The sequence below is a fragment of the Camellia sinensis genome, chromosome 3, assembly GCF_055761805.1.
Source record: "Camellia sinensis isolate YWXY chromosome 3, ASM5576180v1, whole genome shotgun sequence".
Classification (NCBI taxonomy): Eukaryota; Viridiplantae; Streptophyta; class Magnoliopsida; order Ericales; family Theaceae; genus Camellia; species Camellia sinensis.
Window position 1 is genome coordinate 151,829,141 of NC_138963.1, and position 26,155 is coordinate 151,855,295.

Consider the following 26,155-nt stretch of genomic DNA (forward strand, 5'->3'; position numbering starts at 1 on the left):
TTCTTCCTCCCCACAGTTATATTGAACCATGTATGGCCTATTTTATTTTAAGAACATTTTAGTAGTTGGGACAATTGCACTCTCCTCTTGGAAGGAGATATGGGTTTAAAAGCTCCAACCAAGGTTGCTTTTGGCACATGGAAAAATTATTACTTTATTTCATTTGGTGTAGGCATATCATTGTGAATCAGTGTTGTATTTGCAAGGAAGATGCTGGAATTGGTAAAACATTGTCATAGCTATTGTAGTGTGGCATGGGAGTTGCAGACTATTATCTTGATGTTCTATGGTATTTCTGGGGTCTTTCTAGACGTGGCTGAGCTCTTGCATTGTTGGAATGGGGTGTGGGTTGGTAGGAGAAAAAGTGGCTCTTGTATGCTTGATGTGGTTGATTTGGAGTGCATGTAACCACTGCTTGTTTGATGTGGTGGAGGAGCCTTTCTATATATTGAAGAGTTCTTTTTGAAACTTTTGTATTGCTGGGTGTCGTTGTGGTCTTCATCAACATTTTTTTTGGATTTTATAGGTAATTTTGATCCATGAGTTGATGTATAGCTACTAGCAGACCAATGGGGGGGTTAGGGGGGAGGGGGTTGTGGCTCTTGCTAAGGTCCCAAAAATTGCATTAATTTGTAGTGTTTCAGTTTTCTGGTCTGTATATTGCGTAGGGTACCCCGCAAAACACTTTCAAGTCTCACCACAATATCAAATCAAAAAGGGTAATGAAATTAGTGATGTTTAGTTATGATCTATAGTTGTGGTTGATTATGACCAATAGTGGTTTTATGTTATGAACTTAGCAGTGTTTGACTATGACATATAGTGGTGTTGATTATGAACCAAATGAACGGCTTAGATTATTTATTTTTCTTATATAAATCTAAAGGCAAGAAATGGAGATGCTTATGCTATTCACTTCTTTAGGGGTGTGTATAGTAGTGGTTTCTTAGACTTTTATACCTTTAGGCCCTAACTAACATCATATATTGTACAATATGAAAAAAGCTTCTATATAATCCTATTTTCTTGTTTTTTGTTTTGTGCATGTCTATCTTAATATTGATTGAGAATTTTATTTGTGAATTTAATGATATTTTTAAATTTTTATGCTTATAAAAGTGTATCTTTTAGTTTATTTATTTATTTATTTTTGAACAGATATCTTTTAGGTTAACTTATGTACAATACTTTTGTTATTAATGAAATAATTAGAACTTTGTTCCCAATTTTGAATGCATACAGTTTGGCCACTCTTAGCCTTTTCCTTGTTTATGGTTTGGTAAACTTTCTTTACTTCTGCTCCAACCATATATGTACTTTACTGTTAAGTATTTTGCTATATGTCTTGGTATCTAATCCAACGCCTTTTATATTGATACATATGCAATTTCATTTTCACATTTTTTCACATAGCCTTTTCCCTTTTGAAAATTTTGACCTGTACTTTTAAATATTCGTACCACAGGCAATAGTGTCTAAAATATAAAGGCAAGTAGCATTTTTATTTTAATATTTAAAACTAAGTAACCATTAAATTTCATTTGAATGATTATGAGAACTTAAGTGTATAAATTTCTAGCCCCACACTGTCAAGATTTATAGCTATATATGTTTTTGTGTGAGTGTATAATTGTTAGTTTGGATGCTGAACATTCTTTCTCTTTCTCTCTTTCTGTTTGTCTGTCTGTATGAACTAAGATGTTGATAATGATATTGTTTACAAGTTGATGCATTTGACCTTTCGACTAATGAAACTGCTGTGGTTTTGTCAATAACTTTTTTTGTTTCTTGTTATGTTTTGATTTTCTCCTACCAGATAATGGTTTGCCACTGCAAACCACGTCCAGATGGCAGGATGATGGGTTGTGGTGATGGATGCTTGAATCGAATGCTTAATATTGAATGTGTTAAAGGGACTTGCCCATGTGGGCAACGTTGTTCAAATCAACAGGTTGGTTGTTTTACTAGATTGGTCATTGTTTTGTTGTTGTAAGTGAAGGGTATCACTTTCTTGTGATTATCTGGTTGCAGTTTCAGAAACACAAGTATGCCAAATTGAGGTGGTTCCGATGTGGAATGAAGGGTTATGGGCTCCAGTTACTTGAAGATATCTCCGAAGGACAGTTTCTTATTGAATATGTTGGGGAGGTAACTTTTGGCACTTTGTCTTCAAAAATGTGTGTGCCTCTAAATGTGATGATATTAATGAGAAAAATAAAAGATGGACTTTTTCAGACAAGAAGGAATTTTGTAAGCAATGCAACTTAATCATTAGCCTGAACTTTTAATGTGGTTGTTTGCATCTACTGAGCTGGACCTAAACCCATGTTCATGCTTTTGTTTTTATGTTCAAATTTATTATTATTATTTTAAAGTCCAATCATTTTAAAATTATACTGTCGTCTACACACATATATACATGTATCATTTTAAATGTATCTATGTTTAAAACAATGGTTGTTCTAGGTGCTGGATATGCAAGCATATGAGGCACGACAAAGAGAGTATGCTGCAAAGGGTCATAAGCATTTTTACTTCATGACATTGAATGGCAGTGAGGTTTGGCAATCTCTGCTCAAATGTTGTTTTGAAAAGTAATTAAATTGTTTATGAAAAGTAACGACTGTGAGTAGGATATGATTTAATATAATTTAATGCTATCTAAAAACTTCTGTATGTTACGTTTTTCAAGGTGCTTCATGGCCTCAAGTTATGGAACCTATTGTAATGGAACAGAATTCACTGGGCTGTTCTTGGTTGCAAAGTTTTGGTTGTCAAATGTTCTGTAATACATTTAATCTTGGGCACAAATTACTGGTTTTCATCCAGGTCATTTCAATACGAATAATTTTAAATTTTAGGAATTCCTTAATTTAGTATTATCATCAAACAAGATTTTGTATTTCCTTTTAGATTTGAAGTGTATGTTTTGATTTTCTTCATATATGTTCTCATGGAGAGGCGCGCAGCTGACACACACTGCGTTCAGCTTTGGAAATTTTTAGTCTGATCTTAAAATCAGCTGAACTTCTGACTTGTAATATCCTAGATCTGGATAACATGAAAACACAATTTTTTAAAAGAAAAACTACTTGTACTTTTCTCTTCTGGAAATGGGAACACTTTTATTGCACAGTAAAATAAGTAAAAAAGTAGAATCATGTGTTATGATTTTCATGGTAACTTCTTTTCTTCTCCTTCTCATTTAATTTTCGAGAGATTTTAAGGACTTACTTAAACCTGCAACATTTTGCACTTGCTTCACATGATTTTCATGATATTCCTTCTCATTTAATTTTTGAGAGATTTTAAGGACTTACTTTACTTAAACCTGCAACATTTTGCACTACTAAATGTAATTAAAATGCTTTCTGGTAAGTCTCCTAGGGTTCAGTGCTGCTACAACTACATACTGGCTCTGGTAGTTTTGTATAAGCTTAATTTGGTCTAAGTTGGTATCACTCAGAGCTTATTACTTGAACTCAAGCTGTTACTTAACTGTAGAATGATTCCCTTTACTGTACATATATAGCAGTATTGCAGAAAATTTAGTTCCTTGTGCTCTTTGTATGAAGTGTTCTGATTTCATTTTAAATCATCTATTGGTCATGCCTTTATATGTGCACACATTTTGTGTTCATATATTTCATATTTGTTTGATTCTTTCCTTGAACAAATATTTTAGTCTTAAGTTTTTGTTGTGTTTTGTGTTTTCACATTTTCTTTTCTTTCTGTGAGTGCAATGTTTACCCCCCCCCCCCCCCCCCCCCCCCCCTCCCTCTCTCCCCTTTTCCCTTTTCAGGTAATAGATGCATGCGCTAAAGGGAATTTGGGCCGTTTCATAAACCATAGTTGTGATCCTAATTGCCGTACAGAAAAGGTGAACATACTTGCAAGCATGAGTTTACTATGTACTTCCATTTTCACTCTTTTTTCCTTATTATAGTTTGTAAATGTAAATATTTGAATGAACCTCTTTAGAGTATTTTCTAGCAAGAGAAGAACTTGTTTTTGGATCTCTCAGGCCTCATATTTGTGAATAGTCACCTTGTCTTCAAATAGTCACCTTTGTCATTAAATTTGTTATTCCATGCTTCTCTGTTATTCTTTTTTTCTTTATTTGTATTTGTTTCTTTGGAGACTTCTATCTTTGTTGTGATGTATTCTATATATGATTTGTTAAAATTGAAGTATTATTGATTGATGTATGTTGTTGTGTTTATATTCTGTCTATTACAAATGGTTCCTTATATAGATGTAGGTGTAGTGGGTTAGGTTTAGTGGAGTAGGTGAGGTGGTAGTGGTGTAGTGGGTTAGGTTTAGTGGAGTAGGTGAGGTGGTAGTGGTGGTAGGTTTATTGATAAATTTTAACAGCCCCCCGCAAACTCAAGGAGGATAGAAACTAACCAACTTGAGTTTGGAGAGAGTAACAAAACAAGAAAATACATAAAAATAAAAGAGGATAGGAGACACTGTATGGTCGTGTCAGACCATTGGTGAAGACACTGGATGGTGGTGTCATAACGTTGTAGAGGACACTGGATGGCGGTGTCAGACCGATGTAGAAGACAGTTTATGGGGTCATGTCAGACCGTTGTAGCAGACAATGTTGTGATAGTTGTTGTGACAGTTTACGGAATCTTGCTGGACCCTTGTAGAAACTAACCGGAATCAATGTCGGGACAGTTGACAGAGTCTTGTCGGACCCATAAAGGAGCTAACCGGAATCAATGTCGGGACAGTTTACAGAGTCTTGTCGGACCCATAAAGGAGCTAACCGGAATCAATGTCGGGACAGTTTACAGAGTCTTGTCGGACCCATAAAGGAGCTAACCGGAATCAATGTCGGGACAGTTTACAGAGTCTTGTCGGACCCCTAAAAAGTCGCACCCTCAAAAGGTGTGCCCAATCTTTCAAAAGGCGTGCCATCAAAAGGCGTGCCATCAAAAGGCGTGCCCAATCCATAAAAAGGCGTGCCATCAAATGGTGCGCCAGACACGCGGCGATGCACGTGATCGACAGAACGCGTGTCGGCCTCTTTGTCATGGTCTTTATAAACCGAAGCGGAGGCTGAGGCTTGGAAGCAGAGACAAAAACCTGCTAGAAAAAACTCTGAAAAACTCTTCGTTTTCTGAGAGAGATTTCTGAGAGAGATACTCTGTAACACTCTGTTTTCTGAGAGAGATTTCTGAGAGAGATACTCTGTAACACTCTGTTGTCCAGAAAATGGCTTCGTCTTCCCGTGGTCTGCTCACTCTCTTTCCAGACCTTAACGAGTCAACAAGAGAGATAACTGGTGCGGGGGCCAGTGAACCTCAACCAAGCGCCCCAGGGTTTGCTCCGTTGAACTTTCCTATGCGGTCTGTGGAGCAAAAAATGGCAGTGCAAACTGACATTGAAGCCAATCAGTATACTTTGAAGTCCTGTGTGGAGACGATGACGGCAGTCACAAACTTGTCGCACCGGCTGCAGAGCAGGACAAATGAGGTGCAACAGTTAAACTCCCAGCTGGCTCTGCTCCAACGCATGTATAAGGATGCGCGAGCAGAGATAAGTGTGCTAAAGGCAGAAAACAAGGAGCTGAAGCGGAAGGCCACCGTGATGTTCCGATTTGGAGGTCCACCATATGCTGTAGTGGAGGAGCAGGGAGGAGGCAACGGGCTTGGTGGTCTAGGAAACACGGAGGCAACACCGTCAAGGGCCGTCCAAGACGGAGGCAAGAAGAAAAGACCGGCGGCAGAGTAGAGAAGAAAAATCCCACCTGTGAATGTGGTTGTTTGTTTGTAGTAGTTTTTTTTTTTAATTTTGTATGTGGAAACATGGTGATCGGGGGGAGCTCCGACATGAATAAAATGAGTTTGGTGTGCAGTTTGTCTTGTTGTTGTTGTTGTTGTTTTTTTTTTTTTTTTTTTTTTTTTGGTGGGAAGAATGAAATAAAAGAAAGAGATAAAAAATCAGAGATGGTGTCTGAGATCTGGTGTGGGAGGATAATATAGAAACATATATATATAAAATAAAAGAAAGGAAAAAACAGAGGAGGCTGGCGGTGTTGGGAGAATGGAAAAGAAGAAAAAGAAAAAGAAAGTAATAGATGGACTCAGTGCTTCAGAAGAAAAAGAAAAAGAGGTATGGGTTTTGCCAAAAGTTGACATAGTGGGTAATAGATTATAATAAATATATATATATATATATATATATATATATATTAAAATAAAAGAAAGTTGAGATAGCCTCAAAAAAAGCATAATTCAGCAGCTTTTCCCTGCGCGTTGATATCTCTGCCTGGAAATAGCTCAACTTTTCAGGCCACAGCCAGTTAACTATAGGCCGTCCAATGAACTTAGACAGAAAATAGCAGGATGATGCTCCAGCGGTGGCGTTAAAGACAACTAAGAAAAGGCCTTTGATCACACAAAAAAAACGCTCCAGCCAGCAACGACATGAAAATGGTGCCAGGAATCATAAATGTCTGCATGAATATGTAAGTTGAGCAGTAACCCAGAATGAATTCTGCTGGGTAAGCTTTAGCATATGTTGCAAGGTGATCTTTGAGCGCTTGCAGATCTGAAATGTGGCGGGGAAGCTGAAGTGGACTATACTCCGCAGCAGGCATTGTCAAGTATACGCAGGAAAGGCCCGTGGAGAAGATCAAAAACACACCCAAAGCAGCCGCGAATTCTCACCGACTCGGCGGGAATGTGGTCTCCAATTTGGCCCCAACCGGCTTCTTGCTCGTGGGTGAGGAGGGTGGTGGTCGGATGGAGATGCCAGGGCTACCAGCGGTGACCGCCATGTTTGACGAGCAGCAGAGAGGAAATGGAGCTTCTGTATGTAGGGTTCTGGCAGAGAGAGAGAGAGAGGGGGAGTGAAGGTATGTGTAAAAAATTCCAGCGGGCAGCAATGGCAAAGTTGCCGGCCGGCTGCCCGCCGGTTACAAAGAAATACAGGCTTAAATCTTATAGCTCTGATACCATGTTAAAATTGAAGTATTATTGATTGATGTATGTTGTTGTGTTTATATTCTGTCTATTACAAATGGTTCCTTATATAGATGTAGGTGTAGTGGGTTAGGTTTAGTGGAGTAGGTGAGGTGGTAGTGGTGGTAGGTTTATTGATAAATTTTAACATGATTTTTTTTTTTTTTTGGGGGGGGGGGGGGGGGGGGGGGAAGAAGAAAAACTGTGATTCTATAGTTGTGGAATGACTTGTTTGTTTTTAATGTTTGAAAAGGCTGATACAAACTTACACCAGGACATAGAAGTGCCACTATGGATGATAGATCACAAAAGAAGTGCATTAAACATGATACTTTGAATTTTGGTTTATGCATTTCATAGGGAATTGTGTCAATGGATTGAATGTTATAGTTGGTAGAACTCTTGAATGAACATGTAGTTGTCAATATTGCATCATGTAGAGGGTAAAAAGTGCATGAGAAGGAACTACAACTATAACAAGGTTACTGTCAAGTCAACATTGCAGTCTGAGCAAGATAATGATAGAGAATTGGAGATGCAGCAGCAATTTGAAGCAGTTGTGAACCCACATGCTTTGCACCAGACATTGTTATGCAGCCTTAGTCACTGTATTAAATGTAAATTATTATGTTTCAGAATTTTTTGTTTGTCATTGCATGTCTTATTTGCTAAGGCAATTTTGATGACTCTGTTGGTCATGCGTAATTTTTTTCCAAAGTCATCATGCTATAATGCCAGTTTTCATTGTTCAGTACAAATTTTTTTTTTTCTTTTTTTTTTTCTCTATTGGCTGTATTCAGGAAAATTATTTGTAAGGTTGATTATAAGGTAGGAAAACGTTTTTTATTTGATTATTAGGCATTGGAATTATTCATAAAAAATAAAGGTAGGCATTTATTATTGAAGTGCGACAAGTCATGGATTGACTTGGCGAGGAAGCTTGTTTTTATATTAAGAGAAGAAACCTAGTTGCTACATTTTCTACTAAACCATGTAACAACTGTGATTTAAAACAGGATACAAATATTAATTTTGAAGCCCAACAATATGTTTACTACATAGGTGAAGCATTCTCATTGATCAAATGGCTTGAGCTGTTCACAGGGAACACAACTTCTATTTGTTTCCATTGAACAGCCAAAAATGTATATGTTTTCTAACAGAGCGAAACGAAATACTGGCCGATTAATGAAATTGTTGTGTTTCCGTCAAAAAAGATTGGAACACAACGAAACTCACCAAAAACACGAGTCAATATACTGATACAATAAATTGTGTTAATATCATTTTATAATTTTTCATAAATGTTGTCACAATTTTTTTTTAGAAAAATATAAATGGCTATATTTTACTACATTAATCAATATTATTTTTACTAACATTATAATACTTTATTACTGTTGTTTAAGAAAATTTTTAGACCTTATTTTTTGGGATCTTACATACTTTTAGAATCATTTGCATTTACATTTACTTTGTGTCGAATTAAATTGAGTTTTTATATTTTAATTTTTTATAAATACTTTACAATTTCTTTTTCTAGCAACACTATTATTTTTGGTTTTAATTTTTTATTTTACACTTGTTCTTTTATGTGAATGATTTTGTAAATTTCAATATGTTTAATTAATCAATTATTAGGTTTTGATATGTAGATAGATTTTAATTTATGTTTCCAAGAACTTATATGTATTTTCAGTTTTTTTTTTTTAAAAAAAAAAAAAAACATTTCCATTTTCTATGCTTACTCAAATGTAGGATAAATATAGGGAAAATATTAGTTGGCATTTTGGAGTAGGTTAACTAACCGAATGACATGAATTGTGGTGAAGATTAGTTGATGAATTTTTCCCAAAAACATTTTAATGCATACAAATAGGGGAATTCCAAAATTTCTACTTAGGGAGTGCAATATGGATTTTAGTGGTTATATAAAAGTGATTTCTCCTTACTTGGATGTATATATATAAATGCATTGTATTTTGTGTTGTTTGTGACCATAATGATAGTGTTATGCTTTTTATAGAAATGGGTTATTATAGATTGTTATTTATGTGGAGAAAGATATAGAACTTATCTTTATTTTGAGCCCCTAAACTATCAAGTTTGGAATACATGCTAACTTGATTCTTACTCCCATCTTCTTTGGCCAATGATGCAACAATGACTAAGGATAGACATACCAAGATTTTAGGTAACCTGAAGTTCAAATTAAAGAGTGGGAAACTGTTTGTCATACTTTCTTGCTTTTGGAAAGTGATGAAAAACAAAAATGAAATTATTATCGAGGTGGAGACTGACGTTATTGTTGTTTATGTGTAATGAACTTGTTGACTAGTTTCTTTAATGAGGCTTTATAGACTACGTAAATGCTTGATGAATGGATGAAAGCACTCTAACGATTATTTGAGGAGCATATTTGATATTTTAAGCTATACTAATTATCTTGATATTCAAATATGAATCACTGGATGAAACTCAGGGAATAGCAATTGAGTGGAATTTATAAGATTGTAGACATTAGTATGAGTTAAAAAATTTGATTCTCTACTTGGAAAATCTATCATAGTTATTTTTTTATTGCTTAATAAATTTAGAGCAATGAAGAAATGACTCCATCTCGTAGTTATTGACTTGTTTCGGGTATATGATCCTAGGAAAGTAGAATCTTATGATCCTTGATCTGATCCATGAGACCCTTGACCTGAGCATATGTTGGATTTTGATTTTAACCACCATGCCCAAGAGTGAGCATTTTCATTACCATATGTATATTATCAATATGAAAGGGGCAATTAAGGAGGATGTTGGTAACACATGTAGAGTAGGATGGATGAAATGTACTTTAGATGTATGGTATGACTATTGAAATCCTACAAATATTATTATAGCATAAAGTGTCATTTAGGCCCTTGAGAATTCATGTGGTTAAAATATGAGTGTACATGAAATGAGGATATTGAGATATGTTGACAAGAAAAGATGGGCTAGGAAGCAAATATATTTTTGGGAGATTAGATGTGGCATATATTGAATTTAAGATTTGGAAAGTTCGATTGAGATGGTTTAGCCTATATACAACTTGACCCAATTTATATGCCTTTATGCAGTGATTTTATCCACTTAAAAGTTTCCAAAAAAGCAAGTGCTTAGGTTATGAAAGGCGTGGTTTGAGGTCTTGAGAAAGGACATGATTGTGCTAAGTCAAATATTATTGATAATAGCTTTATATAGAGTCATATACAAAAGATAGGCCCTTATATTTCATCCCCAAAAGTGGGGATTAAGATTGATAAGTTGTTTATCCTCTTTTGTTTATTTTTGGGAAATTGTACATTCATGTAGATATATAGGAGGCTTTTGTTTCCAATTTTGTTTCCTTTGTATACACCGTGTATGTCGCTTTAGTGTAATAAGTTTACATATTAAAAAAAGAAAAGAAAAAAAAAAAAGTGCATAATGTCGAAGTAAAGGGAATTGGAACATAGGATAAGTTGCAACTTTGATCTCTAGGAAGTGTAGATATAATACAAAATTAAAGCTCCTAGTCATCACCTGGGAGTGCAATTTATTTTAATTAAAATAAATTTACTTGTTTTCAAATAAACAATTCATGGCTAGATAGGTCTAGAATGAGAGAAAACAACAAAATTCATGTGATTGCATTATAATAAACACCTTAAAGAGTCATAGAAGTTGTTCTTCTAACACCAACACTTTGACTAACATTTCTAATGGAGCCCAGTAGTACCATTAGATGATGTCGTTACATTTATTCCATGCCAAAGTGACTCCTTAAATAGAAAGTTTTTGCTACCACTACATATTGATTTTACCAAAGCCATCAAAAGTATGTGTCAACCAATACTACTGAAAATAATCAATGAGTCCCATATTAGATGTTCGGGAGTTCATTTCCAATAAGGCATTTGCTTCTGAAAGGTATTGAAGAAGCTTGAATTTTTTCTTACCGTTCGTGCGAAGAGAGTAAAGGTATTCCCCTCGGTTACCAGGAAGCGCAAGGTTGCAAGGTAATGACGTTCCTTATGTAAAGTATGCTTTTTGATAACTAATTAGGGTTGACATAAAATGGATCACAAAAGAAGATGTATTCGATGAATGAATTATTTAGCCTGTCCTACTCACAAGGTTTTGGGAGATTCTAATACAAGGCATTGTAATAATTTTTTTCTATTTTCAGTTTCAATCCCAGACACTGATTTGGTGAGAGTCTTGTGCACTAGGTTCAGGCTTTTATTGGTTTTAATTCTTCCTTTTTGTTGGCCTTTTGCATATTTTGTCTATTCTTGTGTTACCCCTTCACTGTGCTTTAGCAATATCTTTACTTGTATAAAAATGTTTGTCTTGTCCTTGGAGGTAGGATGTGGTAAGTCAGATTTAGTTACTCCCAAAAGGACTCATGAGTGTGGTGATAGATGGAGTGGATTGATCAAAATAAGTGACACTGAGAGTCCTCTGCACTAAGAAGCATGGACATGGAAATGCTGACACGATAATTTTCAAAAACGTAGGACAACTATACATAGTGGACACACAAAATGTATAATTTTATAAATTTATTATATGTCATATATTTGAATATTGCGTTCAAAGTTGATTAAAAGATATATCATAAAACAAATATATATCATAAATTGAATTTCTAAAGTTGAAAGGATGATTGATTAATTGGTATAAGTCTGCATTATGTTTCTTTTATCATTAGATCTTACGTTATTTTGTTTAAATTATAATATGTCTCATGTATGTCTTATGTGATGAGCACGTGTGTTCTTTAAATGTACAAAGCCGGTTTGAGTAGATTTATTTATTTATTTAATTTTTTTTTTTATAAAAATAATAAGACATGTTTGGACGTGTGTTTGACATGTATTGGAAGTATCCAATGTGTGTTGGGATGTGTTTGATGAGTGTTAAGAGTTCGACATTGATACACCGCCTTCTTAGAAGTGTTTGTGCTTCTTGGCGTCTGCACTTTTGATGGCACTTTGAATAACCATCTGCACTGAAATAAGATGGTTGTCTTTCAGGATATCACTGTGTTTCTATTTTGTTCCTTATTTGTTTGTGTGTTGTTGTATATTGGTTTTGTTTTTGTTTTTATGCAAAATGCATTAAGTAGAAGAATGTATTGTGTGATATGTTTTGCTTCTCCTTGAACCCCTTATTTTGGTGATGGTCCCCCTTCTATAATTGCTTTCCTTTAGGGGCTGACATATTTCCTCATATCATATGGCAACAGATGGAAGGAGGAGCAGAAATACAGTGTTCACTAGATGCACTTATTTTCCTCATTAACATATTGTAAATAATGTTAATGTGTTGAGATGCTTTAATTTATTGGACCGTACTGATTAGTTTAAGAGCGAAGATATTGGCACAAAAAATTTTACACACTAAATTACTTCCCCTCTCATATGGGTGCCTTGTGATGATGTGGGCCCCACACCCCATGTGAGAAAGGAGTAATTCATTGTGCCCCTATCCCTAGCATTGTTGATAGTTTTAATGTGGGGTGATTTTTTAGTTGAGATATGACTACTAGATTTGTTTCATTATTTCTGGGGAAATAAATGGGTTTTTATTTTATTTTATTTATTTATTTATTGGGCATTAGACACGAGATAGTGATTGGACACAGTTGCACACTTCAACTTTGTTCATTTGGTAGATTGTTCTACTGGTTGCTAGAATTGCAGCTTCTAGAAAACACATTTACATGTTTACGTATATTATGCACCTGCATGTATATTTATTATGACAACATTAAGTTTGTTTTTGGAATTTTCTCAAACAGTGGATGGTGAATGGAGAAGTTTGCATTGGACTCTTTGCATTAAAAGATATTAAAAAGGTAATATTCCTACACACCTTAGTTATTTCCATGCTTAGCTTTTTGATTGAATTCAAAATGGCTGTAAATCATTTGCATCAGTGGTGATTTTTGTTGGTCTGAATGTTGATTTTGGATGCAAAATTCTGAATTGAGTTATTGAAAATGGTAATTTTTGTAAGGTATAAGGCCCAAAACACACCCCTGGCGGGCATGAGCATGCCATATGCCAAGACCCAAAGAAACCTAGACTGCTAAAGAAGTAAAAATCTCACAACCCCAGAGTCTAGGTGATGCAGCACACTAAAGGGGCCAACATACCAATGTAGTTGAAAAAGAATCAGAGAGGAAGAAAAAGAGGAGAAACTGAGAATATAGGGGAGAAAAAGAAGAATGAAGGGGCGAAATGGGAGCAATCCCAGTTTATTTATTTTTTGGATCAGCAACAAAAGAAATTTATTTAGAAGCAAGCAGGTAAAAGAACAAGGGTACAAGAAGTCCACTGAAATCACGAGAAAAGAAAAAACATGTATCCTCACACTCTACAAATAGCATTCAGTAACTTAATTCTTCAATATTTAAGCAAGTCAGATAAACCTAATACATAATGGCATATTTATAGGCATTCTAGGAAACCCTAATAAAAGTTATCCAAAAAAAAAAAAAACTACTATAGAGGATCCAAGTGTCTTAATTGAGTACAGGTGTTGGACACATATTTCACTCCCTTACTTTTGTCACATCCGGTTGAGACGAGTACTTTGTGGAAATAGAAGAGTCCATGTAACACAACTCACCAAACCTTTACCCATGATATGGCTATATTATTATGCCCAAATCCATAGTGCAAAGAAAAATGTGATGAAGGAATTTGTGACTTTCAATCTATGAGGAAGGGGAGTAATCCTACTTGAACCCTAAAAGTACCTATTTTTTTCTGATTAACTAGAACCTATTTAAAGATTTAACCAGAATGGCCTTTGGTTTGCTGATATTGCATTGACATTTGCCAAAACTTTATACTCTTGAATGGGAAGAGTATCTCTCGGTCAACAGCAGCTTTGTGGAATTAGTTCTGAATCCTTGAAGTGTCATGTGCACAGATGAGGCCTGACTATGCTGGAAGTAGCAGTGGATGTGTGTCTGAATCAATGAATTGTTGCATAAGTAAACAATTTTGTGATAAGTTATAAACGTCCTTGTTCTACCTTCTAATCTGAATCTTTAAAATATGACGAAGAGAGAGAATGAATAAATCGAATGACTAGTAAGCTAGCTGCTTATGAAATGTTTAGGACCTTCACATCGTAGCCCTACTTCCAAGAACCTTGGCTTTCTACATTCCACTACTGCACACAAATTCAATTGTCTTATTTTCAAGCTTCTAGAGTTTTAGGGTCTTCCCAGAATCTATACTATGTTTCGGTGAAGAGTGTGTTGGGTAGTATCCCACTTTATTTTATGTCAGTTCATGTCATTCCTGTGTTGGTGGCTCGACGGTTGAAAAGGCTGCAGCGTGATTTTTTGTGGGGAAGTGATGGTGGGGGGTTTTGGTATCATCTCGTTAATTGGAAGCAGGTTTGTTGTTCTAAGAAGGCTAGGGGGTTGGGGGTGCGAAGGCTGTGTAAGTTTAATTTGGCTTTGTTGGGAAAGTGGTTATGGCGGTTTTCTAAGGAACGGGACCGTTTGTGGCACAAGGTGGTGGCTTCCAAGTATGGGTTGGGGAGGGGCGAGTGGTGTACTAGGTAGGGTGGTGGGAGGCTCTCATGGGTGTGGCTTATGGAAGGGATTTGGTTGGGGAGGGTTCAATTCTGGGAGTGGGTTCAGTTTCGGGTAGGCAATGAAGCTCGGGTGCGGCTTTGGAAGGATAAGTGGTGTGGGGAGGTTACCCTTCACGATCGTTCTCCTTTGATCTACTGGTTGGTGATGGACCTGGAGGTGTTGGTGGCTTCTTGTTTGGCCAGAGATGGTACGGAGTTGGTTTGGGATATTGTTCTTCGTCGCCATACTTAGGATTGGGAGGTAGGGTAGTTGGTGGAGTTGATGACCTTTTTGTATGGGGTCCAGGTTAGACCAAGAGGGGGAGGATGATGTGGTTTGGGGAGTCCCTGGGGCAAAAGGTGTTTTTTCAGTCTCGTTTTTTTATTCGTCCTTGTATGTTGGTGGTGGGGGAGTGTTTCCTTGGCGTGGTGTGTGGGTTTCTAGTGTTCCATCGAAGGTGGTTTTCTTTGTGTGGACAACAGCTTTTGGTCGGATCTTGACTATTGATAATTTGATTTGTCGGCATCATATTCTGGTTAATTGGTGTGGTATGTGTTGTGCGAATGCAGAGACAATAGACCATTTGCCGATTCATTGCCCGGTTGTATCTTGTTTGTGGGTGCTTGTTTTCTCTCTGTTTGGTGTGGCGTGGGTTCAACCGAGGCAGGTTATGGATGTGTTGCGTTGTTGGGGGGGTGGTCGAGTTGGGAAGCGGCGGCGGCGGGTGTGGGCATTGGCGCCTTTGTGGTTGGTGTGGTTGGAGCGGAGTTGTCGGATCTTTCAGGGAAGCGCTCAGTCCTTAGCCCATTTAGAGTCTCGATTCCTAGGTATATTGTATAGCTGGGTGTTACGACGAGTGAATCCTGATTTATTTGTTCTTTTAGACTTTGTTGATGCTATAGTTAGTTAGGCCCCTGCTCTTCGTAGGGTTGGTTTTGTATTCTTTTTGCATCTTCTTGATGCTATGGTAATAAAAATTCATTTATCAAAAAAAAAAAGAATCTATACTATGTTTCAATGTTTGATCCTTAGTATGCATATGTATGAAAAAAGAAGCTCTATTCTTACCGTACTTAAATGAGAAATTGATACAATTCCATAAGGTTTAGATCGTGGAAATGAAGACGAAAACCATGGTGAATAGAAAATAAGCTCAAGAAGTAGTTGGCGCATCTTGGTTGTCAGACTCGTCTAAGGCTCTTGTTACGCGCAAGTTCAACCATGTTGTGTTCTCCACAAGCAAGACTACCTGTGCATTCTTGTAATTTTGACCTTCGTGTATTGTATTTCTTAATTTATTGGGATTATGTTCCCGTGTTTTGACAGCTGGGATATACTCCCATCCGACTTAAGTGGACATCCCATTGCCCCAAAAATCTGAAGCTGTCAGGGTGGAAGTAGCCAGAGGCCAATGCTTGCTTGTAGTCTAAGAAGCACAAACAAGGACATGTGACACAACACGACATGAAAATGGGACACGGAAATTTTTAAAAAATGCAAGACACCACATGTGGGGGACACAAAATATATAGTAGTTTTATGTATTTAGTATATCTCATATACATAAGTATTTTATTCAAAAATAATAAACAAATGCACCATAACACTAATTCTTAAAGTTAGGAGGGATTACTAGTTTTAAATCTACATTATTTTTCTTTCATCATTGTATTATCTAAGTTATTTTGCCCAACCTAATAAGGTTTTTCATTTTTGTTCGCACTTCTGCACCACCATTGTCATCAATGGTTATGATACTACATGTAGATCCCTTTATGATGATCAGTTATCAATAATTTCTCCCCTATAAGATGAATATCAAGAGAATAAGATTTATGTGTTCCCTTTGAAGAACAATTTACTTTCAGCGTTGCCTGGCACAAAAGAAATTTTGAGGATCATCTAATATCCACTTCCCTTGAGTCTTAAATATTTGAAGAATTTTGTCTCCAAGTCAATTTCTTGCCTGTTCGGTTGAGCTTCATAGAAAAGTATTTGCTTCCTTTTTACATACATGATTTGTTTAGTTTCATGAGCCATGCCACACGGTTCTATGCTTGTCAGAAGTGTCGGCCCAAGACACTTGGCAACATTATTGATTACAAGTAGGAATGTCGATGCAATTTCTATGCTCTCTTTTTGCATGCCTTTACCTAAAGAATGAATTATAGAATTTCTCTGCTCTCTTCATACATGCCTTTACCTAAAGAGGAAGAAACTTGGGACTTTAGTTTGCACTTGGTGGTACCTGAACTTTGCTGGACTCTATTTTCTTTGAATAGATTGCTTGTAACTGCATACATATATATTTCTTTCACATTCAACTTTTTTAAATTTGCTTGTTGTTCTGTGATTTTGTGAATCCTTTCATCATACTTTATAACCTTAGCATTGGAGTTTTGTTGTGTCAGGGTGAAGAAGTGACATTTGATTATAATTTTGTACGGGTGTTTGGAGCTGCTGCAAAAAAATGCGTCTGTGGTTCATCTCAGTGTCGGGGTTATATAGGTGGTGATCCACTAAATACTGAAGTAGTTGTTCAGTGTGATCCAGATGAAGAATATCCTGAACCTGTAATGGTTTATAGAAATGGTAAACCTGACTATAAATTGAAAAAATTATTATCTTCAACCAGTTCCTCTGAGAGTACAGCAGTGCAAATTACAGACCATACAATAGGAAACAAAGATAAGATGGACAAGTCTGCAACTGCTGTTGGGCACTTGGAGATTGCCACAGAACTACAAACTGCAGAGATACTGGTAAAAGATGAAACTGATAAATCTGCAACTGCTGTTCAGCACTTGGAGATTCCTACAAGAAAGTCCTTGAACAAATCTGCATCTGGTGAATGCTTGCAAATTTCTTTGGCAATGGATAACTCAGTGGAAAAGCTACCACCTTCTGTTCAACAAGTTGTAACTTCTTCACAACTAGATGACATGATGGGAAAAACCATCTCTAATGCTAAGCAAGAGTTTGTTCAAAGATTAGAGACTTCTGCACTGATTGTCATTAGCAACAAATCATTATCTAATACAATTGATGCTAAGAAGAAGTGCAACTCTGACATAATTGAAGACCGGTGTGCTTCAAAGTCATATCCTCTCATGAAAACTTCCCGCTTGTCTTCTTCGGTTAAGAAGGGAAAGTTGAACAGTAATTCTGTGAATGTTCATAAACCCGATATGATGGTTAACAAATCTCCTGTGCTACCCTATAAACCCAAAAGGATAATGGAAGGTTCTCTAAATGGTCGTCTTGAATATGGTATGCCCATTTTCTGTCATCTTCTTTTTTTCTTTATTAAGGATGTTACATAAAAGGAATTGCAATAATGTTGTTTTGTCCCTTAATGGTTGTAGTTGAGGAGACACTAAATGGGTTGCTAGATGCTGATGGGGGAATAAGCAAAAGAAAAGTAAGCAGTTTTTTGCTCATGTATTAATGAACGTATTTTTCTTTTTCTTCTTTTTTATCCTTTTCTTTTTCTGTGACATTGTTTATGGATTATGGAACTTGCGAAGTTATATGTTTGTGTGCATCATATTGTTATGTGCTTTCATGTGCTTTTTGACAGTTGTGAGTCCAAAAATTCAGAGGTCATTTTACTAAAAAAGTACTTCCAGTTTAGTCTCCATTGAATGTGGGGTGAAATGTTGTTTTACTAATCCAAAAAATATATAAATGAAAGTCAGATGTTTTAGATCTTATTGCAGGTGCATCTTATTATCATTCTTCACTGTTCCTTTCTTCCCTGTTTGTGTTTATTTTTATATTGGGTCAATGTATTCCTGCGCATTTTCATGGTAGCTTCTCTTCCATGAATTTCTCTAGAAATATCAATGTTAAATTTATGTTATTTGGGAAACTTCATTTTTATCAGAGGAATCTGGTTGTTAAATGATTGAACAACCAGAAGCAATTCTTCAATTTTTGCATTAGTGCTTTTTCTCAAGTATTTTACGCTGTGCAACTGGCACTTGTGTATCCTTATTTGCTATCATGTTTGATGCATGTCTAATGACATGGATTCAATATGTTTAAATGTGTCTTATTTTTTCAACAGGATGCCTCCAAAGGCTACTTGATGCTTCTTCTTCAAACTGCAACTTCTGGTGATAGTGGCAATGGTGAAGCAATTCAAAGGTTATCTTTTATCTTGCTTTGCATTCAGCAATCTTTTCTGATAATTTGATTCACTTACTTAAGTTCAGATGACTCATTGTTTTATTCAAATTATTTATTGCCTTCATTAATGTATACATTTGATTTGCAGCAATCGAGATCTTTCTATGATCCTTGATGGACTACCATCACCTACTCCACCTACTACACCTACCACCACCTACTACACACCTACCACTACCACCTACTACCACCTACTCCACTACATCTCGTATATAAGGAGCCCCTCACCATTTGTAATAGATAACATACAACAATCAATAATACAATCATTTCTCTTTATACATTAAATTTCTACATGGTATCAGAGCAGGTTTAGAACCTAGTATTTTCGCCTCCCCGGCGGGCGGCAACCTCACCTACCTTAGCTGCCCGCCGGACCTCAACCTATTCCATGGCAGTGACATGCAACCCAACAGAGCTGAGCTCTTGCGTGGGTGCAATCACATCAAACACACCTCCATCAAAGCTGTGCTGCTCTAAGATCAAGGAGCAAAAGCCTTGCCTTTGCACCACCACTGTATGCTCAACAACAAGACCCACTCGGTTGGGACTTTCGTCGAACACTTCGTCTACACCCTCATCGTCGTCGTCGTCGTCCTCCTCTTCCTCCGCCACCGCCGCCGCTATCGCCGGCGTCAAGGAGTCGTCGGCGATGCAAAAGCGGTTTCAGAGGCTGAGCCGCAACGTTTCCGAGGCCATCGCCTCACTCAAGAACTCACTCAATCTCGACTCGGCTCGTGACTCGCCTCCGCCGCCGCAGTCTCGGATCGAGAGCTGCCGGAAAGTCGTCTGGGGCAGCGTTGTGAGGAACTTGACTCAACTCTATCCCGGTAGTCAGCTTCCAGAGAAGCTCGTCTCCAACATCCGCAAACACTACGATTCATTACCACTCAGCTATGCACAGGCTGGATTTGATATGAAAGATGTGTTTATGCCTATCAAATTGATAGAGCAAGCTTCCGAGGATGATCAGCCGGCGATTTTGATTCAAGAGGTTTCTGATGATGAAGTTCAAGGCTCTGTTTTTAAGCTTACATTTGCTTGTAACTCTGCCATTTCTTGGACAGCCATGTCCGGTGCCCTGGATAGCGCTTCGATTTGTTGCAAGAAGATACAGATTTTTGAGAAAACGAGCGTGCCGTTGAATATTGCAGGTGTTGCACTTATGTCTTTCCCTGTTTTGAATTCCCACTTGAGACTTAGGTTTGAAACAGTTGATGGGCTGATCTTGGATTCTCCATGGGCATGTCTCTGGTTATATATATCACCGCCATGGTTCAACCAATCTCCTGAATTTGAACCTGCAGTGAGACTCAGAGTGTGTAGACAAAAGATGCATAAGAAAAGCAACAAAAGATTCTTCTTGTTGCAGGTTTGTGTTGGTGACAGCTGTGGGATATGAACCCACGCTCTTTTTCTCATCTATCACACATCCACCACCCACGATTATTTCACACTTTTCTTTTATTTTAATATATATATATCTATATTTTTTTATTATAATATATTTTCCTTATCCCTACTTTTATTTTATTTTATTTTATTTTCTTTTTTCTATCTTTCTTTTTCATCAATATTTCCTTATTCTACAACTCGTTAGTGAGCATCACCCTTTTTCCATTATCTTATTATTATTTTTTTATATTCCACCAAAAAAAAAAAAAAAAAAACCGATGTTTTTCATATGGCCCATCCCCAAATATTTTTATCTATTTTCTTTATCCGTTGTTTTATTTTATTTTATTTTTATTCTTAAACAAAACAACAACACAAAATAACACCACAAACATTCCACACCCTTGTCATTTCTTCATGCCGGGGATCAACCCCGATTACCATTTTACACCACAAAACACAAAAAAAAAAAAAAAAAGATAAAAAAATAAAAATAAAAATAAAAAATAAAATAAAATAAAAAAAAAACACAAACAAAACCCAAACAACCACATCCACAGGCGGGATTTTTCTTCTCTACTCTGCCGCCGGTCTCTTCTTCTTGCCTCCGTCCTGGGCGGTCCTTGACGGTGTTGCCTCCGTGTTTCCCACTCCACTGGGCACGATCACTACTCCCTGCTCCTCTCCTGCAGCATATGGCGGCCCTCCAAATCGGAACATAACGGTGGCCTTCCGCTTCAGCTCCTTATTTTCCGTCTTTAGCATACTTGTCTCTGCTCGCGCATCCTTATACATGCGCTGGAGCAGAGCCAGTTGGGCGTTTAACTGCTGCACCTCATTTGTCCTACTCTGAAGCCGGTGCGACAAGTTTGTGACCGCCGTCATGGTCTCCACACATGACTTCAATGTATACTGATTGGCCTCAATATCTGTTTGTGCTGCCATTCTTTGCTCCACAGACCGCATAGGAAAGGTCAGCGGAGCAAACTCAGGGGCGCTTGGTTGAGGTTCACGGGCAACTGCACCGGTTATCTCTCTTGTGGACTCGTTGAGGTCGGGAAAGAGAGTGAGCAGAGGTCGGGAAGAAGAAGCCATTTTCTGGGCAACAGAGTGTTCCAGAGTATCTCTCTCAGAACACGAAGAGTTTTTCAGAGGTTTTTTAGCAGGTTTTTGTCTCAGCCTCAGCCTCAGCCTCCGTCTTGGTTAAATAGCCAAGGCAGACACGCGTATCGTGCGCCGCTCGGCGCTAGACGACAACATGGGCGCGCAAGCCAAGGTAGTCACGCGCTTCGCCATAATGTCCGGCACACCTTTTTATGGATTGGGCACGCCTTTTGATGGCACGCCTTTTGACAGATTGGGCACACCTTTTGAGGGTGCGACTTTTTAGGAGTTCGACAAGACTCTGTAAACTGTCCCGACATTGATTCCGGTTAGCTCCTTCATGGGTCCGACAAGACTCTGTAAACTGTCCCGACATTGATTCCGGTTAGTTTCTACAAGGGTCCAGCAAGACTCCGTAAACTGTCACAACAACTGTCACAACATTGTCTGCTACAACGGTCCGACATGACCCCATAAACTGTCTTCTACATCGGTCCGACACGAGCCAGTGTCTTCTACATCGGTCTGCCATAACCATACAGTCTTCTACAACGGTCTGACACGACCATACAGTGTCCCCTATCCATTTTTTATTTTTCAGATTATTTTTCTTGTTTTGTTACTCTCTCCAAACTCAAGTTGGTTAGTTCCTATCCCCCTTGAGTTTGCGGGGGGCTGTTAAAACCTACCATCACCTACTCCACCTACTACACACCTACCACTACCACCTACTACCACCTACTCCACTACATCTCCTATATAAGGAGCCCCTCACCATTTGTAATAGATAACATACAACAATCAATAATACAATCATTTCTCTTTATACATTAAATTTCTACAGCAATCTTTTCTGATAATTTGATTCACTTACTCAAGTTCAGATGACTCATTGTTTTATTCAAATTATTTATTGCCTTCATTAATGTATACATTTGATTTGCAGCAATCGAGATCTTTCTATGATCCTTGATGGACTCTTGAAAACAAAATCACGAATGGTTTTGGTTGATATAATCAACACGAATGGTAGTGTTTTCTATATATATATTTTGTTTCATGCAATTTTCTGCTTTTCTGTCATGGATGTAATTAAACTATGGTTTGGACACCCTTTTCATGTAAATGACTTCTGATTTGCTTTCTAGGTTTGCAGATGCTACACAACATAATGAAGCAGTACCGAAGGGACTTCAATAAGATTCCAATTCTTCGAAAGCTTCTTAAGGTATGTGCATTTGCAAAGCTTATAATCCTGTGGCTACTGGTTTTTCATGTTCTGAAAATAAACAACTCAATTGGATATAATTTTGGAATTTGGCACAGCAAGATGTCATATTGGCTGTGTCAATGTGTGGAAGTTTAGGTCTTGGAAAGGCTTCCGTTGGGATGAATTTGGAGAATCACCAAACTAGATGTGACTGCAGTGAGTTGTTGAAAATAAGATAATGAAATTGTCTATCATCTTGAGAGAGTTTTGTTGGTTTTTGTTGGGATTAATACCAGCATAAATAAATTATATAGTTTTTGATTTCTTTTTCTGAAGTTCAACCAATTCTTAAATGGGTTCACAGTAAATGAGCCATAATTATTTCCTACTATGTTTTCAAATTGCAATTGAATAGCTACAATTGGAACCTATTAGCAATCTGGAAGAAAATGCAGCAACTTCTTTATGGTTTTCTGTGCAGGTTTTAGAGTACCTGGCTGTGAGGGAGATACTTACATTGGAACACATTACTGGAGGCCCCCGTTATCCGGGGGTGGAGAGGTTAGAAAATCTTATCAACCAAGTTTTTATTGAACTGCTTCACTTTTTTATATGATTTGTTCTCTTTGAATATTTCTGAGTCGAGAGTATCTGTGCTTCCTCTCTCTTTGCATGGTATTTTTCTTTTTCTTTTTGCTATTTTTTAGTTTGTTTTGGTATTTTTTAACTGTTATCTGTTACATATACATGTTTAGTTTATTCCTTGAAATCCTGCTCTCTCTCTCTCTCTATCTCTCTCTCTCTTGTAGCTGGTGTTTCCAACTGATCACACGCTTATAATTTACAATCGAATGTTCACTTGTTCTTATTATATTTTTTTTGATAAATAAAATAAACTTCATTGCGGAAGCATCATGATGCAAAGAATACAAAACTGCAAAGGAGACTACCAAAGCCTAAAATCTAACAATTCAAACAAATCAGGATCAACTTTCTCCTCCATCCAACTATACAAGACTGTAAGAAGACGACTCTCAAGCCACGAAACACTGTGGTGGACCTCTTGAAAAGTTCGCCTATTGCGCTCTAACCAAACCAACCACATCAAATAAAAAGGCACCAAGGACCACACATGCCGCTGACGTTGACCAACCCAAGCTCTACGCCAACTCCCCAACATATTCATGACTCGGCGCGCCTGAACCCAAGCTATCCCAAAAAGAGAGCACATGAGTCCTTACAGACGACTAGCCACCGGACAATGCAAAAACAAATGATCTACCAACTCCGCGTCAGCGCAACACATACAACACCGATGGACTAAAAAATGACCGCGTCGTACTAGATTATCAATCGTGAGATTTCGTCCTAAAGCCGCCGTCCACATAAAGAAAACTACCTTAGAAGGAACCCTTGGGACCCAAATACTCCTCCAAGCAAAATCCCGCCTCACCTCACCCACCAAGCTCCGGTAGTAAGACGAAACAGAGAAGCTCCCCTTAGTCCCCACAACATTCAACCCCAAAACATCCTCCCCCACCCCAGTCTTCCCCAACCTATACAAGAAATCCCATAAATCTAACAACTGATCCACCTCCCAATCCTAGACCGGCCGTCACAGATGAATATCCCAAATCACCACATCCCCAATCCGCAAATATGATGCCACCATAGCTTCTTGCTCCCCTGCAATTTCGAAAATCAAAGGAAACTGATCTCTAGCAATGCCTCACCACACCATCTATCCTTCCAGAAACGCACCCTCCGTCCATCACCTAGCCCGAACCTCACCCTCTCCCAAAACTCCACTTGATTCAAAGTAATACCTTTCCATAAACCACACCCATAAGAACCAACCACCTCCCCTGACCCCCATTCCCTACTACCCAAACCATACTTACCAGCCACCACTAGTCTCCATACCCGGTCTGACTCCAACGCAAAACGCCACAGCCACTTGCCCAACGAAGCTTTGTTGAACATAACCAGACTCCGAACCCCCAATCCTCCGACCTCTTTTGGTTGGCAAATCCGCCCCCAATCCACCAAATGGTAATGGAAAGCATCTCCCCCACTGCCCCACAGAAAATTTCGCTGGAGCTTCTCTATCCGCTGCGCCACTGACACCGGAATAACATGCATACTTACCAGCCACCACCAGTCTCCATACCCGGTCCGGCTCCAACGCAAAAAGTCACAGCCACTTACCCAACAAAGCTTTGTTGAACATAACCAGACTCCGGACCCCCAATCCTCCGACCTCTTTTGGTTGGCAAATCCGCTCCCAATCCACCAGATGGTAATGGAAAGCGTCTCCCCAACTGCCCCACAGAAAATCTCGCTGGAGTTTCTCTATCCGCTGTGCCACCGACACCGGAATAACATGCACGGACATAAAGTACGTCGGAATGCTACTCAGCACACTCTTAATCAAAGTTAGCCTACCCCCTTTGGAAAGATATTGTCGTTTCCAACCTGCCAGCCGGCGTTGAATCCGCTCCAGCACTCCATCCCATACCCCCTTGGCCTTAAACGTTGCCCCCAGAGGCAAACCCAGATAAGTAGCTGGCAAAGCCGATTCCTTACAACCCAACACCACCTTTAAAACTGATAATCAGTTCACAGTTCCCACCGGGATCATCTCCGACTTCCTCAAATTCACTCGAATGCTTGAAATTGCCTCAAAACATAACAGGACACATCTCAAATAACCCACTTGCTCCGTCACCGGCCCACAAAAGATCAAAGCATCATCAACGTACAGTAAGTGTGAAACAAGAATTGGCGTCCCTGTAATAGGACCCACCATAAAACCCCCCAACAAACCCTCATGTACCGCTTTATCCAACAATCTACTCAACGCCTCCATCACTAAAATGAACCGCAGTGGAGATAGAGGACCCCCTTGACGAAGACCCCTATATAGGTCGGGAAAAAACCTACTGGAGTAACCATTTACCAGAACCGACATCCACACAGTAGAAATACAGAACCAAATCCACTGACACCAAGTCTCTCCAAAGCCCATACGCTCCAAAACATATAACAGGAACTCCCATCGGACATTATCATAAGCCTTCTCAATGCCCAATTTACAAATCAAACCTGGTTGTCCCTGTTGAAATTCGAGAATCCACACATTCATTAGCCACCAACACTGCATTCAGAATCTGGCGACCCCCCACAAAAGCATTCTAGGACTCAGACACCATTGCCTGTAGAACTTGCCAAAGCCTATTTACCAAAACTTTAGCAAGAAGATTGTACACACTACCAAGCAGACTAATAGGCCGAAAATCACAAATATCCTCCGCCTCCCTTTCTTTGGAATCAGAGCCAAGAACGTCGCATTCAAGCTCCTCTCAAAAGGCCCTGACAGTTGCCATCACATCTGTTCGAACCACACACCAGCAATGCTGAAAGAAGGCCAAAGTAAAGCGATTTGGGCCAGGCGCTTTATATCCACCCATCATCCGCAAAGCCCCCAACACTTGATCTTCGGTAACAGGACGCTCCAAAGCCTCCCTATCAGCCACCGAGATCATATCAAACTAAACCCCGACCATCCTTGGCCGTCATTCCCCTGCTTGCGGCCAAAACAGGTACTGATAAAAACCCACAATCCCCTTCCTGATTTCCTCATCTGTGCCCAAATCTTGACCA

At 38.3% G+C, this 26,155-nt stretch overlaps 1 protein-coding gene and 1 pseudogene across 4 annotated transcripts in view; one reads left to right on the top strand and one right to left on the bottom strand.

Annotated features, from left to right (window-relative positions):
* LOC114306004 (histone-lysine N-methyltransferase ASHH2) overlaps nucleotides 1-26,155 on the top strand; it is a 48,587-nt gene that overhangs the window by 13,694 nt on the left and 8,738 nt on the right. For all 3 annotated transcript variants that reach the window (XM_082921162.1, XM_082921164.1, XM_082921163.1), the window contains exons 7-17: nucleotides 1,817-1,951; nucleotides 2,032-2,148; nucleotides 2,467-2,559; nucleotides 3,803-3,880; nucleotides 12,796-12,852; nucleotides 17,004-17,862; nucleotides 17,958-18,013; nucleotides 18,662-18,741; nucleotides 22,229-22,311; nucleotides 22,431-22,510; nucleotides 22,974-23,053. In XM_082921162.1, coding sequence (XP_082777288.1) covers nucleotides 1,817-1,951; nucleotides 2,032-2,148; nucleotides 2,467-2,559; nucleotides 3,803-3,880; nucleotides 12,796-12,852; nucleotides 17,004-17,862; nucleotides 17,958-18,013; nucleotides 18,662-18,741; nucleotides 22,229-22,311; nucleotides 22,431-22,510; nucleotides 22,974-23,053 — 1,718 coding nt within the window. The remainder of the gene's footprint in view (nucleotides 1-1,816; nucleotides 1,952-2,031; nucleotides 2,149-2,466; nucleotides 2,560-3,802; nucleotides 3,881-12,795; nucleotides 12,853-17,003; nucleotides 17,863-17,957; nucleotides 18,014-18,661; nucleotides 18,742-22,228; nucleotides 22,312-22,430; nucleotides 22,511-22,973; nucleotides 23,054-26,155) is intronic.
* LOC114300976 (putative membrane protein At4g09580 pseudogene) lies at nucleotides 5,897-6,793 on the bottom strand (annotated as a pseudogene). Its single transcript, XR_014362857.1, has one exon. The product of XR_014362857.1 is annotated as a putative membrane protein At4g09580 pseudogene (transcript).